The following is an 18,502-nucleotide window of genomic DNA, read 5'->3' on the forward strand; positions in this document are numbered from 1 at the left end:
TCTCAATGTAAAGGGCTTGAATGTACCAGAGAATCGCTCTAGGTTGCTCAGGGACCTTGACGCCTTTAGGGCCGATGTAGCTTCTCTCCAGGAGACACATTTTAAATCCGGTGCCGCCCCAACCCTTAAGGATCGCAACTACCCGATTTCCTTTTATAACAATAATAGCAAAAATAAGTCCTTGGGGGTTGCCATTTTATTATCCAAACGATTACCCTTTACTGATGTGTTGTCGATAGCCTTGGAGGAGGGCACTCTTGGTAAAATGTAAACTGTTTGCTCAGCAATACACTTTTGTGAATGTGTATGTTCCTAACCAATTGCAACCCAAGTTTCTGTCGACTTTGCTGAATTGGGTATCCTCGCTGGTTGAGGCTATCCCGATTTTAGGAGGTGACCTCAATTTGTCTCTACACCATGAGGTGGATATACCTGGGTCTCCAGTCAGGCCTTCCCTAGCTTTACACCGCGGGGTTCATCGAACACTACATGAACATCAGTTGGTCAACACGTGGAGGCTTCAGCACACAGTGGACAGGACTATACGTTTTCTCTAGGCCACATGGTATATACTCTAGGATTGATTACTTTCTTTTGCCTCATAGATTTTTACATCTTATCTGGTCCACTGATATAGGTCTGTTCACCTGGTCTGACCATGCTCCTATTTCCCTGACTCTGGAGACTGCCTGCCCTCATTTTAAACACTGTACCTGGCGGTTAAATTATCACATTTTAATGGATCCAAGGTTTAAGCCCAAATTAATCGAAGCGATGGAGAATTACTTTGTAGTTAATGAGACACCAGAAGTCTCCGGAGTCATGGTGTGGAAGGCTCATAAGTGTGTCCTGCATGGAAAGTTGATCCAGATTGGCTCAATTCTGAAAAAGGAAAACTCGCTCTGCTTCAGCGGCTCAAAGCTCTGGAAACTGCACACAAGGTAGGGGCATCCTCCCCAACTTTGCTCGAGTTAAATGAGACCAGATCTGCCCTTAATGCTTTGTTGTTTGAGGACGTCAAAAAGGATTATAGGCTTTGTAGGAATCGTTTCTTTCAGTGGGGGAATAAACCGGGGAAGCTATTGGCTAGAGCACTGCGTGCCCAGAAGGCCACATTGTATATTCAAATGGTTGAGGATGGAGATGGGACAAGTCATACCCTTACCAGAGACATTGCTGATGCATTTCACTCCTACTATACCAAATTGTACAACCTTCACGGTCCTGGGTACCCTGATACTCTCCCGGATACCCGGGATTTAGTTGAAACATATCTCAGTGAGACGGGACTCCCGAGGCCGTCAGAAGAAGATAGCGCTTGGCTGGACTCCCCTTTTTCTCTCCCAGAGCTGGAACAGGTCCTTAAGGAGACACCCTCTGGGAAGAGCCTGGACCCTGATGGTTTACTATTTTGTATTATAAGTCTTTTAAAGACATTCTTCTATCCAAGATGCTGAAGGCCTTTAATGAGGTTTCTGCTGATTGTGGTTTCTCGCCCCAAGCTCTGGAAGTCTTAATTACAGTTATACCAAAAGATGGGAAGGACCCAGCCCAATGCGCAAGCTACCGCCTGATATCACTGCTCAACACAGATATCAAATTGTTTGCCAAACTGATAGCAAACAGAATGAAGCTTCTACTCCTGAATATTATCCATTCAGACCAAGTGGGAGGCTCGGGACAACACAACCAAAATAATGGACTTAACACATTTGGCCTCTACAGGCCATACCCCTTGCTGTCTACTGATGACGAAAAGGCTTTTGACAGGATAAGCTGGGTCTTTATGGAGGGGGTCTTGAGTCACCTAGGTCTAGGCACCGTATACCTTTATCGTATTCTGGCACATTATAGTTTCCCTACTGTGAGGATAAAAATTAATAGGGACCTGTCCAAGCGGGTTCTTATTAAGAATGGTACTAGACAGGTCTGCCCCCTTTCGCCTCTTATATTCATATTGTGCATGGAGGCCCTGGCTAGTACCATCAGACTTAACCCAAATATTTCTGGTCTTACTGTGGGGGCGGATGAATACAAACTTGTGCTCTTTGCAGACGATCTATTGACTGTCCTATCTAACCCCACTGTTTCAATTCCCAACCTGATGCTTGAATTTCATAGATTTGGTTCCCTAACAAACTTTAAAATTAATTTTTCAAAGTCTGTGGCTGTGAGTGTTTCAGCTTCTTCTCAATCATTAGAAGGTCTTATTAAATCTTTCCCATTTGCCTGGCATCCTACTAGCATTAAGTACCTGGGTGTCACTATCCACATTGATCTTATTGCTTGTTACACTCCGCTCATAATTTAGGGACTGGGGTAAGAAAATACTTTCTTGGCTAGGCAGACTTAGCGTGATTAAAATGAATGTTTTGCCCAGGGTGATTTATTTTCTCCAGACATTCCCAATCCATGTCCCGAAGTATTGGTTTAAAGCATTGTATAATGCAGTTAGGGATTAAGGTAATAAGAGACCGCGTTTCCGGCATGACATTATTTTTAGACGTAAACATATGGGAGGTCTCCAGCTACCTCATTTTCCCTTGTATTATGATGCAATCATTCTCCATAGAATAATGGAATGGTCACGTAAGGATGATATTAAGCAGTGGGTTCTTATAGAAAAGGCGGCGGTCCTCTCGCCGAATGCCCGGTACCCCTGGTGTTCCAAAATCCCGATTATTTCTCACCCCTACACTTGCACGATGGAACAGATTGAGGATCCTCCCGTATATGTCCTCAAAACTTTCCCCCCTGACTCCACTGTTCAACAACACTGATTTTCTTCCAGGTATTTCAGGTCATGGCTTTGATTCCTGGAAATTAAATGGGGTTCTACGTGTCAGCCAACTAGTGGAAAACGGGGAGTTGATACCCTTCTCTTTTATGCAGGCAAAATGGGATCTACTACCAGCAGAGATTTGGAAATAACTTCAATTGAAGCATTTTGTAATGGGAGGCCCAGTTCGCTCAGGCGCCACTAAACCCTTGACTATTTTCGAGAATATGTGTGTGGAACCTTCCTGTCTAGCACACTTTCTGTCCAAATGCTATAGGCCTTTAATTGAAAACAGGTTTCCAGATCTCCCTAAATACACGAGGGATTGGGGACTAGATTTGCAATTCGACTTGGCTGGGGAGGACTGGAATAAATGCATCCAGGCCACTTTTGCTAGCTCGATAAGCTACTCTGTAATTGAAACTCACTTTAAGGTCCTAACACGATGGCATAGATGCTCCCAGACGTTAGCCAAAATGTTTTCTGGAGTACCAGACAAGTGTTGGAGGTGTAACAATGGTATAGGCTCCCCGATCCATATCTGGTGGGACTGCGGTTCTTTATGCCCTTTTTGGACCGCAGTCATTTCACTCTCTAGTACTATAGTAGGGTCGGATGTCCCCTCTGAACCCGCTTATTGGCTCCTTAACATATTTCCTGACCCTATAGCTGCATACAAGAAGACTCTCCTAAAGTTTCTCAATAGTGCAGCCAAGGCGGTGATTCCAGTTCGCTGGCGATGTACTTCCCCGCCTTTCGTGAAAGAGTGGTTTGCAAGGATCGACATGTATATGTCAATGGAAGAATTACAGGTGACACCTGAAAACCTCCAGAGTTTTATATCTATATGGTATCCCTGGCTTGACTTCAAATCCTCGCAGTCATACCAGGTGCATGTGACCTGAGGCCCACGCTTGTATAGTCATCTCTTTATGTGGGTTTTCTTTTTTCAGGCCCTTTCACCTGGATCTTACTGGTCCATTGCCTCACAGGTGAAACTCTTTTTCCTATTGTTTCATATATGGATTGATGGAGTGCCACACTCCCCTATTCCCTCCTATTCCCCCCTTTCTTGTCTCTCTACATTCTTTCTCTCGCCTCTTTAGCTATTTCTGTCTTTTTGCATTTCTGATTTATTTGTTTACTGAAGTTTGATGTTGCTCGGCAGCATGTGTTTCTATTGGTTAACACTTTAATTGATCCATTTGAGACAATATTTAGGATATTGTTTTTTGTTTTTGTTTTTAAATATGCTCGATGTCTCTCTGATGGTGTTCATTTTGATTGATGTATGTATTTGTATACTGCTGATTTTCTCTGTTTTTCATGCTTATTATGTAAAACTTAATAAACATATTGAAAAAAAATGCAAATCAATAAAAAGAAAATAATAAAATAGAATGAGTCTCACTTATGTAGAATCTTGCAACATGTTTCACAGATCAACTTCACAGATTATGCTTCATCCTAAATTAAATAATATCAAAGAATTTATAGTGGGAAATACGAGTAAAAAGGAACGGAAATAGTTTTGCTGATTTTCTCAAGAAGGCTATGTGTTATTTTATCTTTTTTGTTGTTACATAAGATATGCTGTTTATGTTGAAGTTTTTTAAAGTACCACATACAGTAGTAATACTAGTGAAACAAGAACTCAAAAAATGTATTCTTCCTAAATAAGCAATAATCATTTTCATTTACTTTCTGCCTTTTAGCTCCCTGTCCACCAAAACAAATCTCAGCCGTGACTGACTGCAAAACACATTCCACTGTTATCCACTGGTCCTACAGTGAAGGGGCTGTTCTGTATGTGGCCCACGTACAAGCCCCCAATGGCTCAGAATATTCCTGTGAATCGTTTGACTTAAACTGCTCTCTCTCTGAATTACCATGCAGTCTTACATACACTGTCTTTGTAACCACCTCTAACTATGAATGCATGAGCCCCAACAGTCCAACAATTTCTATCAATACAGGTAAGTTTTCACAGCTCATTATCAATAAGCTCAGTAGTGAATTTCCAATTAGAGACATGAGGCATGTGCCTAGGGGCGGCACTAGTTAGGGGATGTTTGTGTTGGTACTGTCAGATGAAAATGTACCAGTAACTGCAAAATATTCCCACTGTACTGTACCATATGCCATCTTGAATGGAGTGTAAATGAGTAGGGCATGCACATACTGCCCCTGTAAGCTGACCTACTTAGTAAATATGTATACATAATAAAAAATAAAATAATTGTCATAGTTAGTGGCTTTTTTTTATTATTCTATCAAATTGGCAATTATCAAATGAGGGCTTATAACGTAATAAAATTAGGCAGGTGGATGGGGCAGCTATTACTGTAGTGCCTAGGGACACCCTGACCCCTAAATTCACCCCTGAATAAGATATGCCAATTAAAATGTTATACATTTAGGGGTCTTTTTTAAAGAAGATAATGAGGCGGAGACTACACTGTTCTAAGAACAGATCAGCTGAGCAAGGTTGTGTTGATGTAACAACCTTATGCCATGAAAGAGGACCCAGGGCTGCCAGCATATTCCAGTTTAAGAGCACCATATAAGCAAATCTCCATTGTACCGGAATATGCTCTCTCATTACACTGTAAAAACCTCACAGCCCAATTATTTCATCATATACGACCTCATGCCAACCTCACCCATAAGGTTGTATACATTATACATTGGAATTCAGTGTAGAAATTGCAAGTTTACCTTTGTCATCTCTGTGAACCCCCTTTGTGTGAGAAACTTACAAGTGGAGTAACAATGTGTGGACAATGTGGTTTTTTTTGTTTTGTTCTTTTTGTTCTGAATTTTCTATCCACGAAATCTGTGCTATCAAAAGTCTTTAATGTATCCATGTGATAAGCAATTAAAGTATCATATGACTTTTGAGTTAAATATAGCCATATTGAATCATATCATTTTACTCAACATAATTTCAGCATCAATTATAAAAAAAAAAAAAAATCACCCTTGTTTTTATGTTTGAAATCAAAATCTTTATGACACGTAACATATTTTCAATTTCTGTATCTGCAGTTCCATGTATTCCAAGGAACATTGCAGTTGACGTAATCTGTGATCAGAATACAATACTTGTCACATGGGCAGAGGACGATGCAAACATGACATTCACAGCTACAGCACAGAGTGGCTCCGACTATTCCAACTGTACTACCCATGAAAAGAACTGTGAAATCAGTAATATTAGCTGTGGACAGCTTTACTCTATCTCTGTTGATGCAGATAATGGCCAATGCATAGCTTCCAGCAACCAGACTGAACCACCTTATTTCGGTATTGTTGTTCTCTTCTGATTTCAAAATTTCTGATACACAACTAGTAACATATTATGTTTTCTGTAGCATTAAAAGTGGAACTAGTGTGAAGATGAAAACATGTTAAGGGTATGTACTTTCCATTCACCTGGCTGTACACTAATGAGGTTTTCAGTGTACTGTATGTCTTCTTTGTAGATGAAAGGTGTGGGGAGTTGACTACAGTAGGCTAACTGTTAACATCCAGATATAAAGCTAGAGACCTGACTGTGTGTCTGATTTTGGGGCATAATTGTAAAAATTTTTAACTAAAATAATGTGAAAATTGACGTTTCACACCATTTTCACATTATTTTAGAATCACTTAAATGTTTTTAAGGTCTTTTGGAGAGTGTGCCCTAAAATTCACATCTGATTAGAATCCTGATCGCACTTCTCATACCTGTATAGGGAAATGTGATCAGGTCTGAATTACTATTGTGAAATTGTAAAATACATGTAATACAGGAGCCTCAGCAAGCTAACACCTCCGCCATCTACAGATGCTGTTAGCAGTGAGCTGCACTGAGATCCATCCAGCAGCTCAACCATCCTTCACAAAACAGATCGGGACACCAGGCTCCATGCAGAAATAAAATGAATAAAATAGCTTACCTCATACTTGCCTACCTGACCCTCTTCATGAGGGAGAAAATGCTCTGTTCCTGGACTTTCCTGGTAATATATGATTGCCATCACCTGTGGTGAGCTAGTTAATTGCTAAGAAAGGTGTTTCACCACAGGTGATGGCAATCATACTTTACGAGGAAAGTCCAGGAACAGAGCATTTTCTCCCTCATGGAGAGGGTCAGGTAGGCAAGTATGGCTTACCTGCACACAAGAATCCATAATCGGTGGACTGCTGCTGTATTCTGATCAGCTGATCTGTGTAGTCAGGTGAGGTGCTAGCCAGGAGTAGGTCAGTTGACCACACAGCACAGCTGACCTGGTTACAGAAGGAGCTCACCAATCACTGATCCCTGTGTGCAGGCAAGCAATTCCTTTTTAATTACAAACATTTAGTTTCTTTCTGCATGCAGCCATTTTCATATCCAACGCAGGCTGCATGCTCCATCTCTGCACTGCCTTACTAGGCATGTGTGGACTTTGCCTTTGCAAGTGAAGGCTTTCAATTGTGTGAAAGCCTGATGCGGGCACATTGAGGACAGAGCTTTCTCGCAAGTCCTGTCGCGGCATCCGAATGATGCATTCGGCCGATAGTTAAACATATTGCATTGCGAATGTATGCAAAATCTGTAAAAAGTCATGTGGTTGCTTATGTGATCACTTTACTTCCTGGTGTTGACTAGGTAGAGTTACTGGTTATGCACGAACATCCATCTGCGCAAGTGCAAGTGGTGATTATTGCCAGAGCTGTGCACTGACCCGTGTTTTTAGTTTTGGTTTTGGATCTGGATTAATCTTTGAGTTTTGGTTTTCATTTTGCAAAACCACCCTCAAGTGTTTTGGTTCAGATTCGTTTTATGATTCAGTTTAAAAATTGATTTAAAAAAACCCCATATAAAAATAGATAAAAACAGCTAAAATCATGTAATTTTTGCAATACAAAACACGAAATTCGGATTTAAAATCCAAATTCCGAACTGGAGAAAGATTTGAACCAGGATTCAGTACAGATCAGATCTCCTCAGGAGATCCAGACTTGGTTTTGGTTCGGATCCACAAAATTTGTGTGTATTTGGATTTCTGGAGAGCCGAACCATACATCTCTAATTACTGGAGAGGGATCCTTTAGATGCCAGTCCCAAAAATGTTGTGAAAATGGAGCCCACAGGCTACAATGGCTAATACCATCCTAGATGGCATATACTATTGGTGCCAAGCTCAGGAAAGTATAGCTTTTCAGAGCTTGGTACATGTAATATTTTAGCAGCCTTTAGAGAAACATTTAGGAGTTGTCATTGCTGCTTTGGAGGGACCATAGCAGATATCTCCAAAATCTTCTGCGGTCCGCCCCTCTTACATTTTAGGGATACTTAATTTTTGTGGGTATCCTAAAAAAACAGCTATTTTGTGAGGATTTCCTACAAAATAGTGTGAATAAATAAATATGCCCCTACATCTGTTATTGTAAATAGATCTGCAGATGAAATACTTAAACTTGTCCCATCATCTCCAGTAACACCGACTATAGAACACAATGCAGACCCATGTTTCCTTTGGTTCCGGTATGAATGGTCGACCATGTTATGGTCGACAGTCATTAGGTCAGCCACTATAGGTCGACATTGACATGGTCGACATGGGCACATGGTCGACACATGAAAATGGTCGACACATGAAAAGGTCGACATGAGTTTTGTTTTTTTTTTAAATGGTGTCGTTTTTTGCGTAAAGTGACTGGGAACCCCAATTAGTGCACCGCGTCCCCTCGCATGGCTCGCTTTGCTCGCCATGCTTCGGTTCATGGTGCCTTCTCTTCGCTCGGCACAGATTACCTGGTCCAATCGTCCACGTGGATAGTCCACGTGGATCGTAAAGTATGGAAAAGTTCCCCAAAAGAAAAAAAGTTAAAAACCTCATGTCGACCTTTTCATGTGTCGACCATTTTCATGTGTCGACCATGTGTCAATGTCGACCATGTCAATGTCGACCAATAGTGGTGGACCTAATGACTGTCGACCATAACATGGTCGACCATCTGAACGGATACCGTTTCCTTTAAACCCCTTTATAGTTTATACCCATCAGTGCAAGTATGCGGGCACGCTCGGGTATGGAGTACCCTTAAGAATTTGTCAGCGGGTACGCAGTACCACCTGCCACACACTTTGCCATTACCACAATTATAATGTGCCACAAAGCAACAAGACCATGGTGCTTGGCAGCATGACGGCTCCTCCCACTTTGTCAGGGTTACTGGTAGTGCGATAGTGGCTGTATTTTCCTGTTATAATGGAGGCATTACTATATATTGTTATTAAACTGGGGGTATTACTATATATTTCTATTATACTGGAGGTATCGCTATATATTTTTATTTTACTGGAGGCATTACTATATATTTTTAGCCTTGCCCCCAGATAAAAAAAAAAAAGGGCCTGTCGTGTGGCCACGCCGCTAGTGTCATGTAGCCACTCCCCCTAGCAGCATGTGGTCATGCCCCCTCAACACATGACCACGCCCATTTTTGGCAGTCAGTACCACTAAGAAAATATTTCTACTTGTACCACTGTTTATACCCCTTTCACATTGCACAAATAACCCGGTATTGACCCGGCATATTGCATGTGGTGTGAAAGCGCCATAGCTGAAATCCCGGGTCGCCTGACCTGGCAATTCAACCCGGCAATAAAGCAGTGTTATTCCCGGGTTGAATATCGGGTTAGTGGCAGCGTAAACAGGCTCCCGGGTCGATGCGACCCGGGACCCGTTCACTACAACTGGGAGAGGCAGCGCGGAGAAGTGCTAATTTCCCAGCGCTGCCATGGCAACCCGCCATATTGCCGGGTTAGGGAAGCCAGCGATAGCGTCCAATGGCCCTCATTCCAAGTTGATCACTCGCTAGCTACTTTTTGCAGCCGTGCAAACGCACAGCCGCCTACGGGGGAGTGTATTTTCATTTTGCAAGTGTGCGATCGCATGTGCAGCCGAGCGGTACAAAAACCTTTTCTGCAAAACAAGACCAGTCCTGAAGTTACTTATCCTGTGCGATGATCCTAGCGACGGAGGTCCCAGAATTGACATCAGATACCCGCCCTGTAAACGCCTGGTCACCACTCCCAGAAAACGGTCAGTTACCCATAAACGCCCTCTTCCTGTCAATCTCCTTGCGATCGGCTGTGCGAATGTAATCGTCACTAGAAGCATTGCACAGCAGTGATGCTGTTTGTACCCGTACGACGCGCGTGTGCATTGCGGTGCATACGCATGCGCAGTTTTGACATTTTTTTACCTGATCGCTGCGCTGTGAAAATTGGCAGCGAGCGATCAGCTCGGAATGACCCCCAATGCCGGATCCCACCCGGGAAGGACCCGTTTCCAATTCCCGGGTGGGATCCGGCATTGGCAGTGTGAAAGGGGTATAATTTAGGTTAATTTCATTTATAGTTACTATATGTTTCTGTTTCTGGTTCACTTCTAGTTCCTTGCAAGCCAACAGATGTGTCTACCAAACCTTTCTGCATTAATGACAGCACTGAGATATCATGGACTGAAAGCCCTGGATTTGGAATAAATATGTATGTGGCTGCAATGGAAAGTAATGATGGGACGCAGCTGATGTGCCGCTCTATGACTGGAGCTTGTGTGATTGAGGGCACTAAGTGTGGAGAAGCGTACAAAGCAACAGTCACAGCTGTAGGCATCAACTGCCAGACTCTCTCCAATGAATTCTATGTAGATCCAGGTACCATCAAAAATGATAAGTTATGTTAAATAATGTTGATTGATGTCTTCACAGTCATGAATTGTCTTACATATGTTTCACGCTAGAAAGCTAACCATATAAAAAAGTTTCATATCAGCTAACCTGGGTCCGTAAAATGAAAAATCTGTGGTGTCCAGAAAATTAACATTTATTCAACAATGGTGTAATTCTATATGTGCTAAACCAGAAATTACAACTGAAACATTTTTTTAGTTCACATACAAAACAAATCATTACACAATGGGGGACATTCTGACCCGATCGCACGCTGCAGTTTATTGCAGCGGTGCGATCGGGTCAGAATTGTGCATGCGCTGGCGCACTGGCGGTCACTGGGGGGGGACGGAAGCGTTTGGTCTCCATTTCGTAGGTGCGGTCCGGCCAACGCATTTGTGGCCGGACCAAACAGGGGGCGGGCTGCAGCGGCTGCATGATGTCACATGCAGCTGCTGCGGGCCGAGGAGTGATGAGTAGCTCCCGGCCAGAACGCTAAAGCTGCGCTGGTTGGGAGCTACTCTTGAAGTGCAAAGGCATCGCCGCTGTGCGATGCCTTTGCACTTCTGCGCGGGGGGGGGGCAGCACTGACATGTGGGGCGGGATAGCCCTGTGCTGGGCGTCCCCCGCATGTCAGGGAAGATGATCGTAAATGTGCTAAATTAGCACAGCTACGATCAACTCGGAATGACCCCCAATATTCCATGTACACATTCAACATCTCTTGGGTTTTGATAGACCTATATTGGTTCCAAATGCTAATAAATTTTTCTCTTACGTCCTAGGGGATACTGGGAATCCATTTAGTATCATAGGGTATAGACGGGTCCACTAGGAGCCATAGGCACTATAGAAGTTTAGAAAATGTGCCCAGAGGAGCCGGTCACGTCTCTGGAAGCTCCTGAAGAGTTTTCTGCATTTATTTTCTAAGTTTGTTATTTTCAGGCAGGACTGGATGGCACCACCCTGCCTGCTTCGTGGGATTTAGGGGGGAAACGGCCCAACCTGTCTCAGGGTTAATGGTCCCATTCCTTGCTGACAGGACACTATCTCCTGAGGGAACTATTTGCAAGCGCCACCACAGCGAGCGTACATTCCCGCGGCACACCGCCACCTGTAACAGAGCCAGAAGAATGAAAAGTCCTGAGTACTAAGCCGGCATCCCGGTTAGCAGGTCACCAGCCATTATGGCGGCATGAGCGTACGTAGACGCACGGCTTCTAAATGGGGCGGACTGCGTCTCCAGACTGTGTACGGCCCAGATTCTACACAGCAGACACAGTACCCAGACTGGCATCAAAGCCATAAAAGGAGTCTGTCTCCATTTTATGCATATAGACACATACAGCCAGTATAAAGAAGAGCGGAAAGACTGCATGCCATTGAAGGGGCGGGGCTTCACTATAAACGGATCCAGCAGCTCACAGGTTCCATTTTCCCTATTGCAGCTGACACAGACGCTGACTGACAGGGACACGCAGCTCCTCCTGAGAGACTCTAGATTACCTCAGCAGTTCCAGGGGTTCATAGCAGGGGGAGAGCGATTATTAGTGTACTATGTCCCCAATCTAGGTACTTAGTCTGCGACCCGGCTAAGCTTGGCATTAGCAATTAGGGTGCCGTGTGCTGGTTCCATGATCTCTCTGTGTCTCCCTGGAAGGGCTCTTTGTGGGTTAATTGTGCATTTAACCTTTTCCAGTGTGTGTGTGTGTGTGTGTGTGTGTGTGTGTGTGTGTGTGTGTGTGTGTGTGTGTGTGTGTGTGTGTGTGTGTGTGCTGTCACTGTTACAGTATGTCAGGCAAAGAGTGTGTTTCATGTAAAGCACAGTATTCCTCTTCTCCAGGGGGTTCACTAGTGTGTACTCACTCAGTGTAGTATCCCTTCCCAGGCTAGTGGGGCTGAACCAGCATGGCTGAACTCCATTAGGGGAATGATTTCCTCCATTTCTACTAAGTTATCTCGGAATGAGAAAGAGACGCAATACTTAAGACAGTCTGTGACTGAGTTTATGAAAAAGGACTCCAAACCAGCGTCTCAGTCTCCTGCCATTTTTCCGCACATATCGTGCAGTCTGACTCTGATGATGAGGGGTCAGAAATGGGTGAGGTGGATCCAGAGGTGTTGGGGGTGGGGGGTACTCTGTCACAGGTAATAGAGGCTCTCATAGAAGCTATCAGAGAAGTTCTGAATATCACTGATAAGGTGAAAGAGGAGAGTGAGGAATCTTATTTTAATATAAAGAAGAAGACCTCAACCACTTTTCCTGTGTCAAAGGAACTAAATACCCTGTTTGAAGAACCATGGGTTAATCTAGATAAGTAATTTCAAATCTCTAAACAGTTGTTGTCATCTTTTCCTTTTCCTCCTGAGAATAGAAAAAAAAAAGGGGAGAGTCCACTGACAGTGGATGCATCGGTTTCCGGGCTCTCACGGAAAATTATATTGCCTGTCCCGGGTACAGCCTCCCTAAAAGTTGCGGCTGATCGCAAAATTGAGACTACGCTCAAATATTTGTATACAGCTGCGGGGGTGGTCCAGAGACCCACTATAGCATGTGGGTGGATTACGCAAGCCATTTCAAAATGGTCGGGTAACCTAACTCAGGGGTTAGATACCTTACCTCAAGGGGAGATTGTTTTGCTCCTGCAACAAATACAGGACTCTGCAAACTATATGGTGGAAGCCATAAAAGAAATAGGCTTGCTTAATGCACATACTACAGGTATGGCAGTGTCTGCATGCAGGGGTCTATGGCTATGCCAGTAGACTACAAATGCGGACTCCAGGAAAGGCGTGGAAGGCCTACCTTTCACAGACAAGGCCTTATTTGGAGATGAACTAGACAAATGGATCTCCAAAGCTACTGCGGGTAAGTCCACATACCTTCCTTCTGCAGCTTCCCCAGCTAGGAAGGCCTACTCAGGACCCATTTTACAGTCCTTTTTGACTGCCAAGTTTAGGGGCAAACCCAGAGGTTCTTCTACTGCCACCAGAGGTGCTAGAGATAAACCACGCAAACCAGCAACTGCCGGTTCACAGGAATAAAACCTTCAGCATGATGGTGGACCGCGATGCTTCGAAGACTGGCAGGTGGGAGCCCAGCTAAAATTATTCAGTCACAACTGAACAAGATCGTATCAGGATCCCTGGGTCATAGATTTTATTTCCCAGGGCTAGAGACTGGAGTTCCAGGAGCTCCCACCTCACAGATTCTTCAAATCAGGCTAGTATAACTTTACAGGACACCATTCAAACCTGATACAGACCCAGGTCATTGTTCCAGTTCCACCTCATCTGCAAAACAAGGGGTACTATTCCAGCTTGTTTGTAGTACCGAGACCGGACGGTTCGGTAAGACCGATTCTGAACCTCAAGTCATTGAACCCGTACTTATGAGTGTTCAAATTCAAGATGGAGTTTCTGAGAGCGGTGATCTGAGGTCTGGAGGAGGGGGAATTCCTAGTGTCTCTGGATATCAAGGATGCGTACCTTCACATTCCGATCTGGCCGCCTCATCAGGCTTATCTACGGATTGCACTGCAGGACTGTCACTACCAGTTCCAGGCCCTGCCATTTGGTCTTTCCACCGCACCGAGGGTGTTCACCAAAGTGATGGCAGAGATGATGTTTCTACTCCGCAAACAGGGAGTGAACATTATTCCATATCTGGACAATCTTCTGATAAAGGCACCGTCCAGGGAGCGGTTGTTGGACAGCACTGGCTTCTCAACCAGACTATTCCTGGATCATGGATGGATTCTGAACCTAACAAAATCTCACCTAGAACCAAAACAGAGGATTCCTTTCCTGGGAATGATACACAGTGTTTCAGAAAGTGTTCCTTCCCTTGGAAAAGGTGATGGTAATCCAGTCGATGGTTCAGGCTGTCCTGAAGCCAACCCGGATCGGTGCATCTGTGCATTCGACTTCTGGGGAAAATGGTGGCCTCTTATGAGGCACTTCAGTATGGAAGGTTTCATGCGAGGCCCTTCCAGCTAGATCTGTTGGACAAATGGTCCGGATCGCATCTTCACATGCACCAGAGGATCCGTCTGTCGCCAAATGCCAGGATCTCCCTTCTGTGGTGGCTAAAGACTTCTCACCTAGTCGAGGGTTGGAGGTTCGGGATTCAGAATTGGATTCTGCTAACCACAGATGCAAGCTTCAGAGGTTGGGGAGCAGTCACCCAGGGGGTGCAGTTTCAGGGAAGATGGTCAGAAGTCGTCCTTCCAATAAACATCCTGGAACTCAGGGCTATATACAACGCCCTTCTGCAGACCTCACCTCTTATTCAGAATCAGGCCATTCAGGTCCAGTCGGACAATGTGACGGCAGTGACGTACATAAACCGACAGGGCGGAACGAAAAGCAGTGCTGCGATGTCAGAGGTGTCAAGAATTCTCCTCTGGGCGGAAAAACACGCAATGGTCATTACTGCTCGAAGATCCGTGGCCTCTACCTCTTTGCGAGGATCTTCTGCAACAGGGCCCGTTCGTCTATCAAGATTTACCGCGGCTACGTTTAATGGCATGGAAGTTGAATAGCTGATTCTAGCCAGGAGAGGGATTCCTGATAAGGTCATCCCAACTATGATCCAAGTCAGGAAGGGGGTAACGTCTAAACATTCCCACCGTATCTGTAAAAAATATGTCTCTTGGTGTGAGAGCAGACAATATTCTGCGGTAGAATTCCATCTGGGACGTTTCCTGCTATTTCTGCAGTCGGGAGTGGATGTGGGCCTACGTCTAGGCACCATAAAAGTCCAGATATCGGCCTTATCGATTTTCTTTTAGAAACAATTGGCTTCTCTTCCTGAGGTCCAAACGTTCTTGAAAGGTGTTCTGCACATCCAGCCTCCCTTTGTGTCTCCCATGGCACCTTGGGATCTAAATTTGGTGCTGCAGTTCCTCCAGTCAGACTGGTTTGAACCGTTATAGAAGGTGGACGTAAAGTACCTTACGTGGAAGACTGTCACATTGTTGGCCTTGGCTTCTGCAAGATGTGTGTCGGAGTTGGGGGCGTTGTCTTACAAGAGCCCCTACCTAATTTTCCATGAGGACAGAGCTGAAGTCAGGACTCGTCAGCAATTTCTTCCTAAGGTGGTGTCTGCGTTTCACATAAACCAACCTATTGTGGTTCTGCTTGTTACAGACACCTCTGCTACTTTAAAGTCTTTGGATGTTGTGAGGGCTTTGAAGGTGTATGTAATGAGGACAGCTCGTCACAGGAAATCGGACTCGCTGTTCGTTCTCCCAATAAAATTGGGTGTCCTGCTTCTAAGCAGTCAATTGCACGCTGGATCAGGCTCACTATACAGCATGCTTATTCCACGCCAGGCTTACCCGGCTCCAAAATCTGTACAGGCCCACTCTACTAGGTTAGTGGGTTCTACTTGGGCAGATGCCCGGGGTGTCTCCGCTTTACAGCTCTGCCGAGCAGCTACTTGGTCAGATTCGAACACGTTTGCAAAGTTTTATCAGTGCGATTCCTTGGCTTCTGAGGACCTTCAGTTTAGTCAATCAGTTCTGCAGGAATCTCAGCACTCTTCCACCCGGTTTGGGAGCTTTGGTACTAAATGGATTCCCAGTATCCCCTAGGACATAAGAGAAAATAGGATTTTAATTACCTACCGGTAAATCCTTTTCGCGTAGTCTGTAGGGGATACTGGGCGCCCACCCGGTGCTTCGTTATTCCTGCACTGTTACTTGATTAAGTAATGTTGTTTGGTTCAGCTGTTGCTGTTACTGCTTACAAGTTTTGGTTAGCATGGCTTTCCTCTTGTTATGGTTGTGATGGTTTGAAATCTCACCACTTTCCTTTTTCTATATCCTTCTCTCATACACCTTGATAAAGGCTCCCCAGGGAGCAGAAATGCGTTTGGTGAGCTGATTGGGGAGATTGTAGCAGACCGGAACCTATATCTTTTGGATACTGCAGATCCAGAGAAGGACACGGCACCTGAAAAAAATCGGGAGGTACCCGTGGGATACCACTATGCTTGTTTGGGTGGACATTATATGACACCCCCATTTATACGGTACGCTTTCCTGCCTAGTCATTGGTGGATTCATTGTGTGCAATTGTGTTGCATTTTTAAAATTTTTTTTGTGGAATTATCAAATAAACTGTACTACACTATATATTCTCTTTTTTTCTCTTCCTAATTTTTGGGTCTATATGGAGTTGTTCTTCCACCAGGAGAAAGGAGAGAATTTGAATCAGTGAGACAAAGAACGGACATTGAGCCCATTTGAGATTGGACTGAATTTGGACTATAACACTGTAGTTCTCAGTAAAAAGGAACTAGTGTTTTCTGAATTTTGTGACATATAAATTTCCATATATTTTTACACAGACTATTCCCTGATTATACACCAAGAGGGTGCACACAGTTGCTTACATTGTTGTTTTCTCTCAAAGTATGTCCATCTCCTCGGGCACAGTTTCCTACACTGAGTCTGGTAGGAGGGGCATAGAGGGAGAAGCCAGCACACCTAATCAAACTTCTATAGTGCCCATGGCTCCTATTGGACCCGTCTATACCCCATGGTTCTAAATGGATTCCCAGTATCCCCTACGGACTACGAGAAAAGGATTTACCGGTAGGTAATTAAAATCCTATTTTTGAAGAATGTCGTGTAACATCTTAACTGAGCGAGGTAAGTTGCATTTAAATTCATTGGTTCACCCATGGTTCCATTAGCGAGAAAGCCAGTTCTCCCAAATACAAGCACCTTTGGACAGTTTTTCTTCCCTCCGACATTGGGCTGTAGTTAGGTGACCGCAAAGGAAGATCGTCGGCGGGAAGGTCATGGAATGTGGAGCTGGTGCGTCTAGGCACTGATAGCACTGGCTGGAGTAGAAGTGAGGCTGTGTCTTGCAGCTCCCTATTGTGCATTTACTAGGATAATGCTTATCAGCACTATATAATAGATGTTGATAACAGTGACTGGAAATATCTGTTCTGCTTCTGCTCTCTCACTGTAGTACCCAAGGATCTTCAAGCTGCAAAGTAGTGTGTTTATCGATCAGCCTAAAATGATCAAACTCCATGGCAATGGAAGCATGAAAACACCATATGATCTCTAGACTATAACATAACATTCAAATACTATCTACCACCTTCATTGGAAAATGTGTATTGTGCCTGTGAGACCCTAGCCTGAAATACAATTCCTTCCAAGTAATGTAAATATTTTGCTCTAATTGGCCCTGTGATTTCTTTGATTCAAAGTGACTAAAAAATTGTTTTCCTCTGGTTCCAGAGCCCTGTTCTCCGATTAACTTGGACTCTCAAACTTGTAGTGGGCTTGTGGTTGTATCCTGGACTGCAATGGCTGGAGCTCTAAATTACACCACTGATATAACAGGAGAGAGTGGAGATAAACACGAATGTGACACAGCAAATACAAGCTGCTCTATAATAGAACTCATGTGTGGCCACCAGTACAATATGACTGTGACAGCCAACGGCAGATACTGCAGCAGTAGTGTCAGTGACACACAAACCTTTCAAACAGGTAAGAAAACCATTTATCACACAAATTTATTCAAATATTACATATGATTCTAATGTTGCAACATTCATTTAAAACATGATTCAATTGTATGGATAAGGGCCTGTCATGGCACTGCGTTCAATTTATATGTTTTAAAAAATACATAATAAAATAAAAAATTGCACTGGAACTTAAGCATCAAGTTCATCCATTTTATATAGCCACAGTCCAGGAACAGAGTTGAACGAGATGGAAATAATTACCAACTGGAATTGGAGATGAGGACCTTTGAACGGCTTGATTCAGGAGTCCAACTGGTCCGATTGAAAACTCAGGTCCGTTTTTGTAAATATCCAAGTCGCAGAAGATGGTTCCTATATTAGACTTCCAGGCTTTTTCTCTGGATGAGTAGGTTATAATGTCCAGCTCCTCAACCAACGCGTTTCGCTGTTTCCCACAGCTTTTTTTTTCACCTGACTTGGATATTAACAAAAACGGACCTGAGTTTTCAATC

At 44.0% G+C, this 18,502-nt stretch overlaps 1 protein-coding gene and 1 long non-coding RNA gene across 5 annotated transcripts in view; one reads left to right on the forward strand and one right to left on the reverse strand.

Moving 5' to 3' along the window:
* The window catches only part of LOC134957922 (uncharacterized), a 119,735-nt gene that overhangs the window by 67,478 nt on the left and 33,755 nt on the right, over window positions 1-18,502 (reverse strand). The gene's annotated exons all lie outside the window — the stretch shown is intronic.
* The window catches only part of LOC134957196 (fibronectin type III domain-containing protein 7-like), a 42,550-nt gene that overhangs the window by 8,551 nt on the left and 15,497 nt on the right, over window positions 1-18,502 (forward strand). The window contains exons 3-6 of the mRNA XM_063938892.1: window positions 4,495-4,755; window positions 5,828-6,085; window positions 10,211-10,474; window positions 17,755-18,009. Coding sequence (XP_063794962.1) covers window positions 4,495-4,755; window positions 5,828-6,085; window positions 10,211-10,474; window positions 17,755-18,009 — 1,038 coding nt within the window. The remainder of the gene's footprint in view (window positions 1-4,494; window positions 4,756-5,827; window positions 6,086-10,210; window positions 10,475-17,754; window positions 18,010-18,502) is intronic.

Source organism: Pseudophryne corroboree, chromosome 9, assembly GCF_028390025.1.
Source record: "Pseudophryne corroboree isolate aPseCor3 chromosome 9, aPseCor3.hap2, whole genome shotgun sequence".
NCBI classification, from domain to species: Eukaryota; Metazoa; Chordata; class Amphibia; order Anura; family Myobatrachidae; genus Pseudophryne; species Pseudophryne corroboree.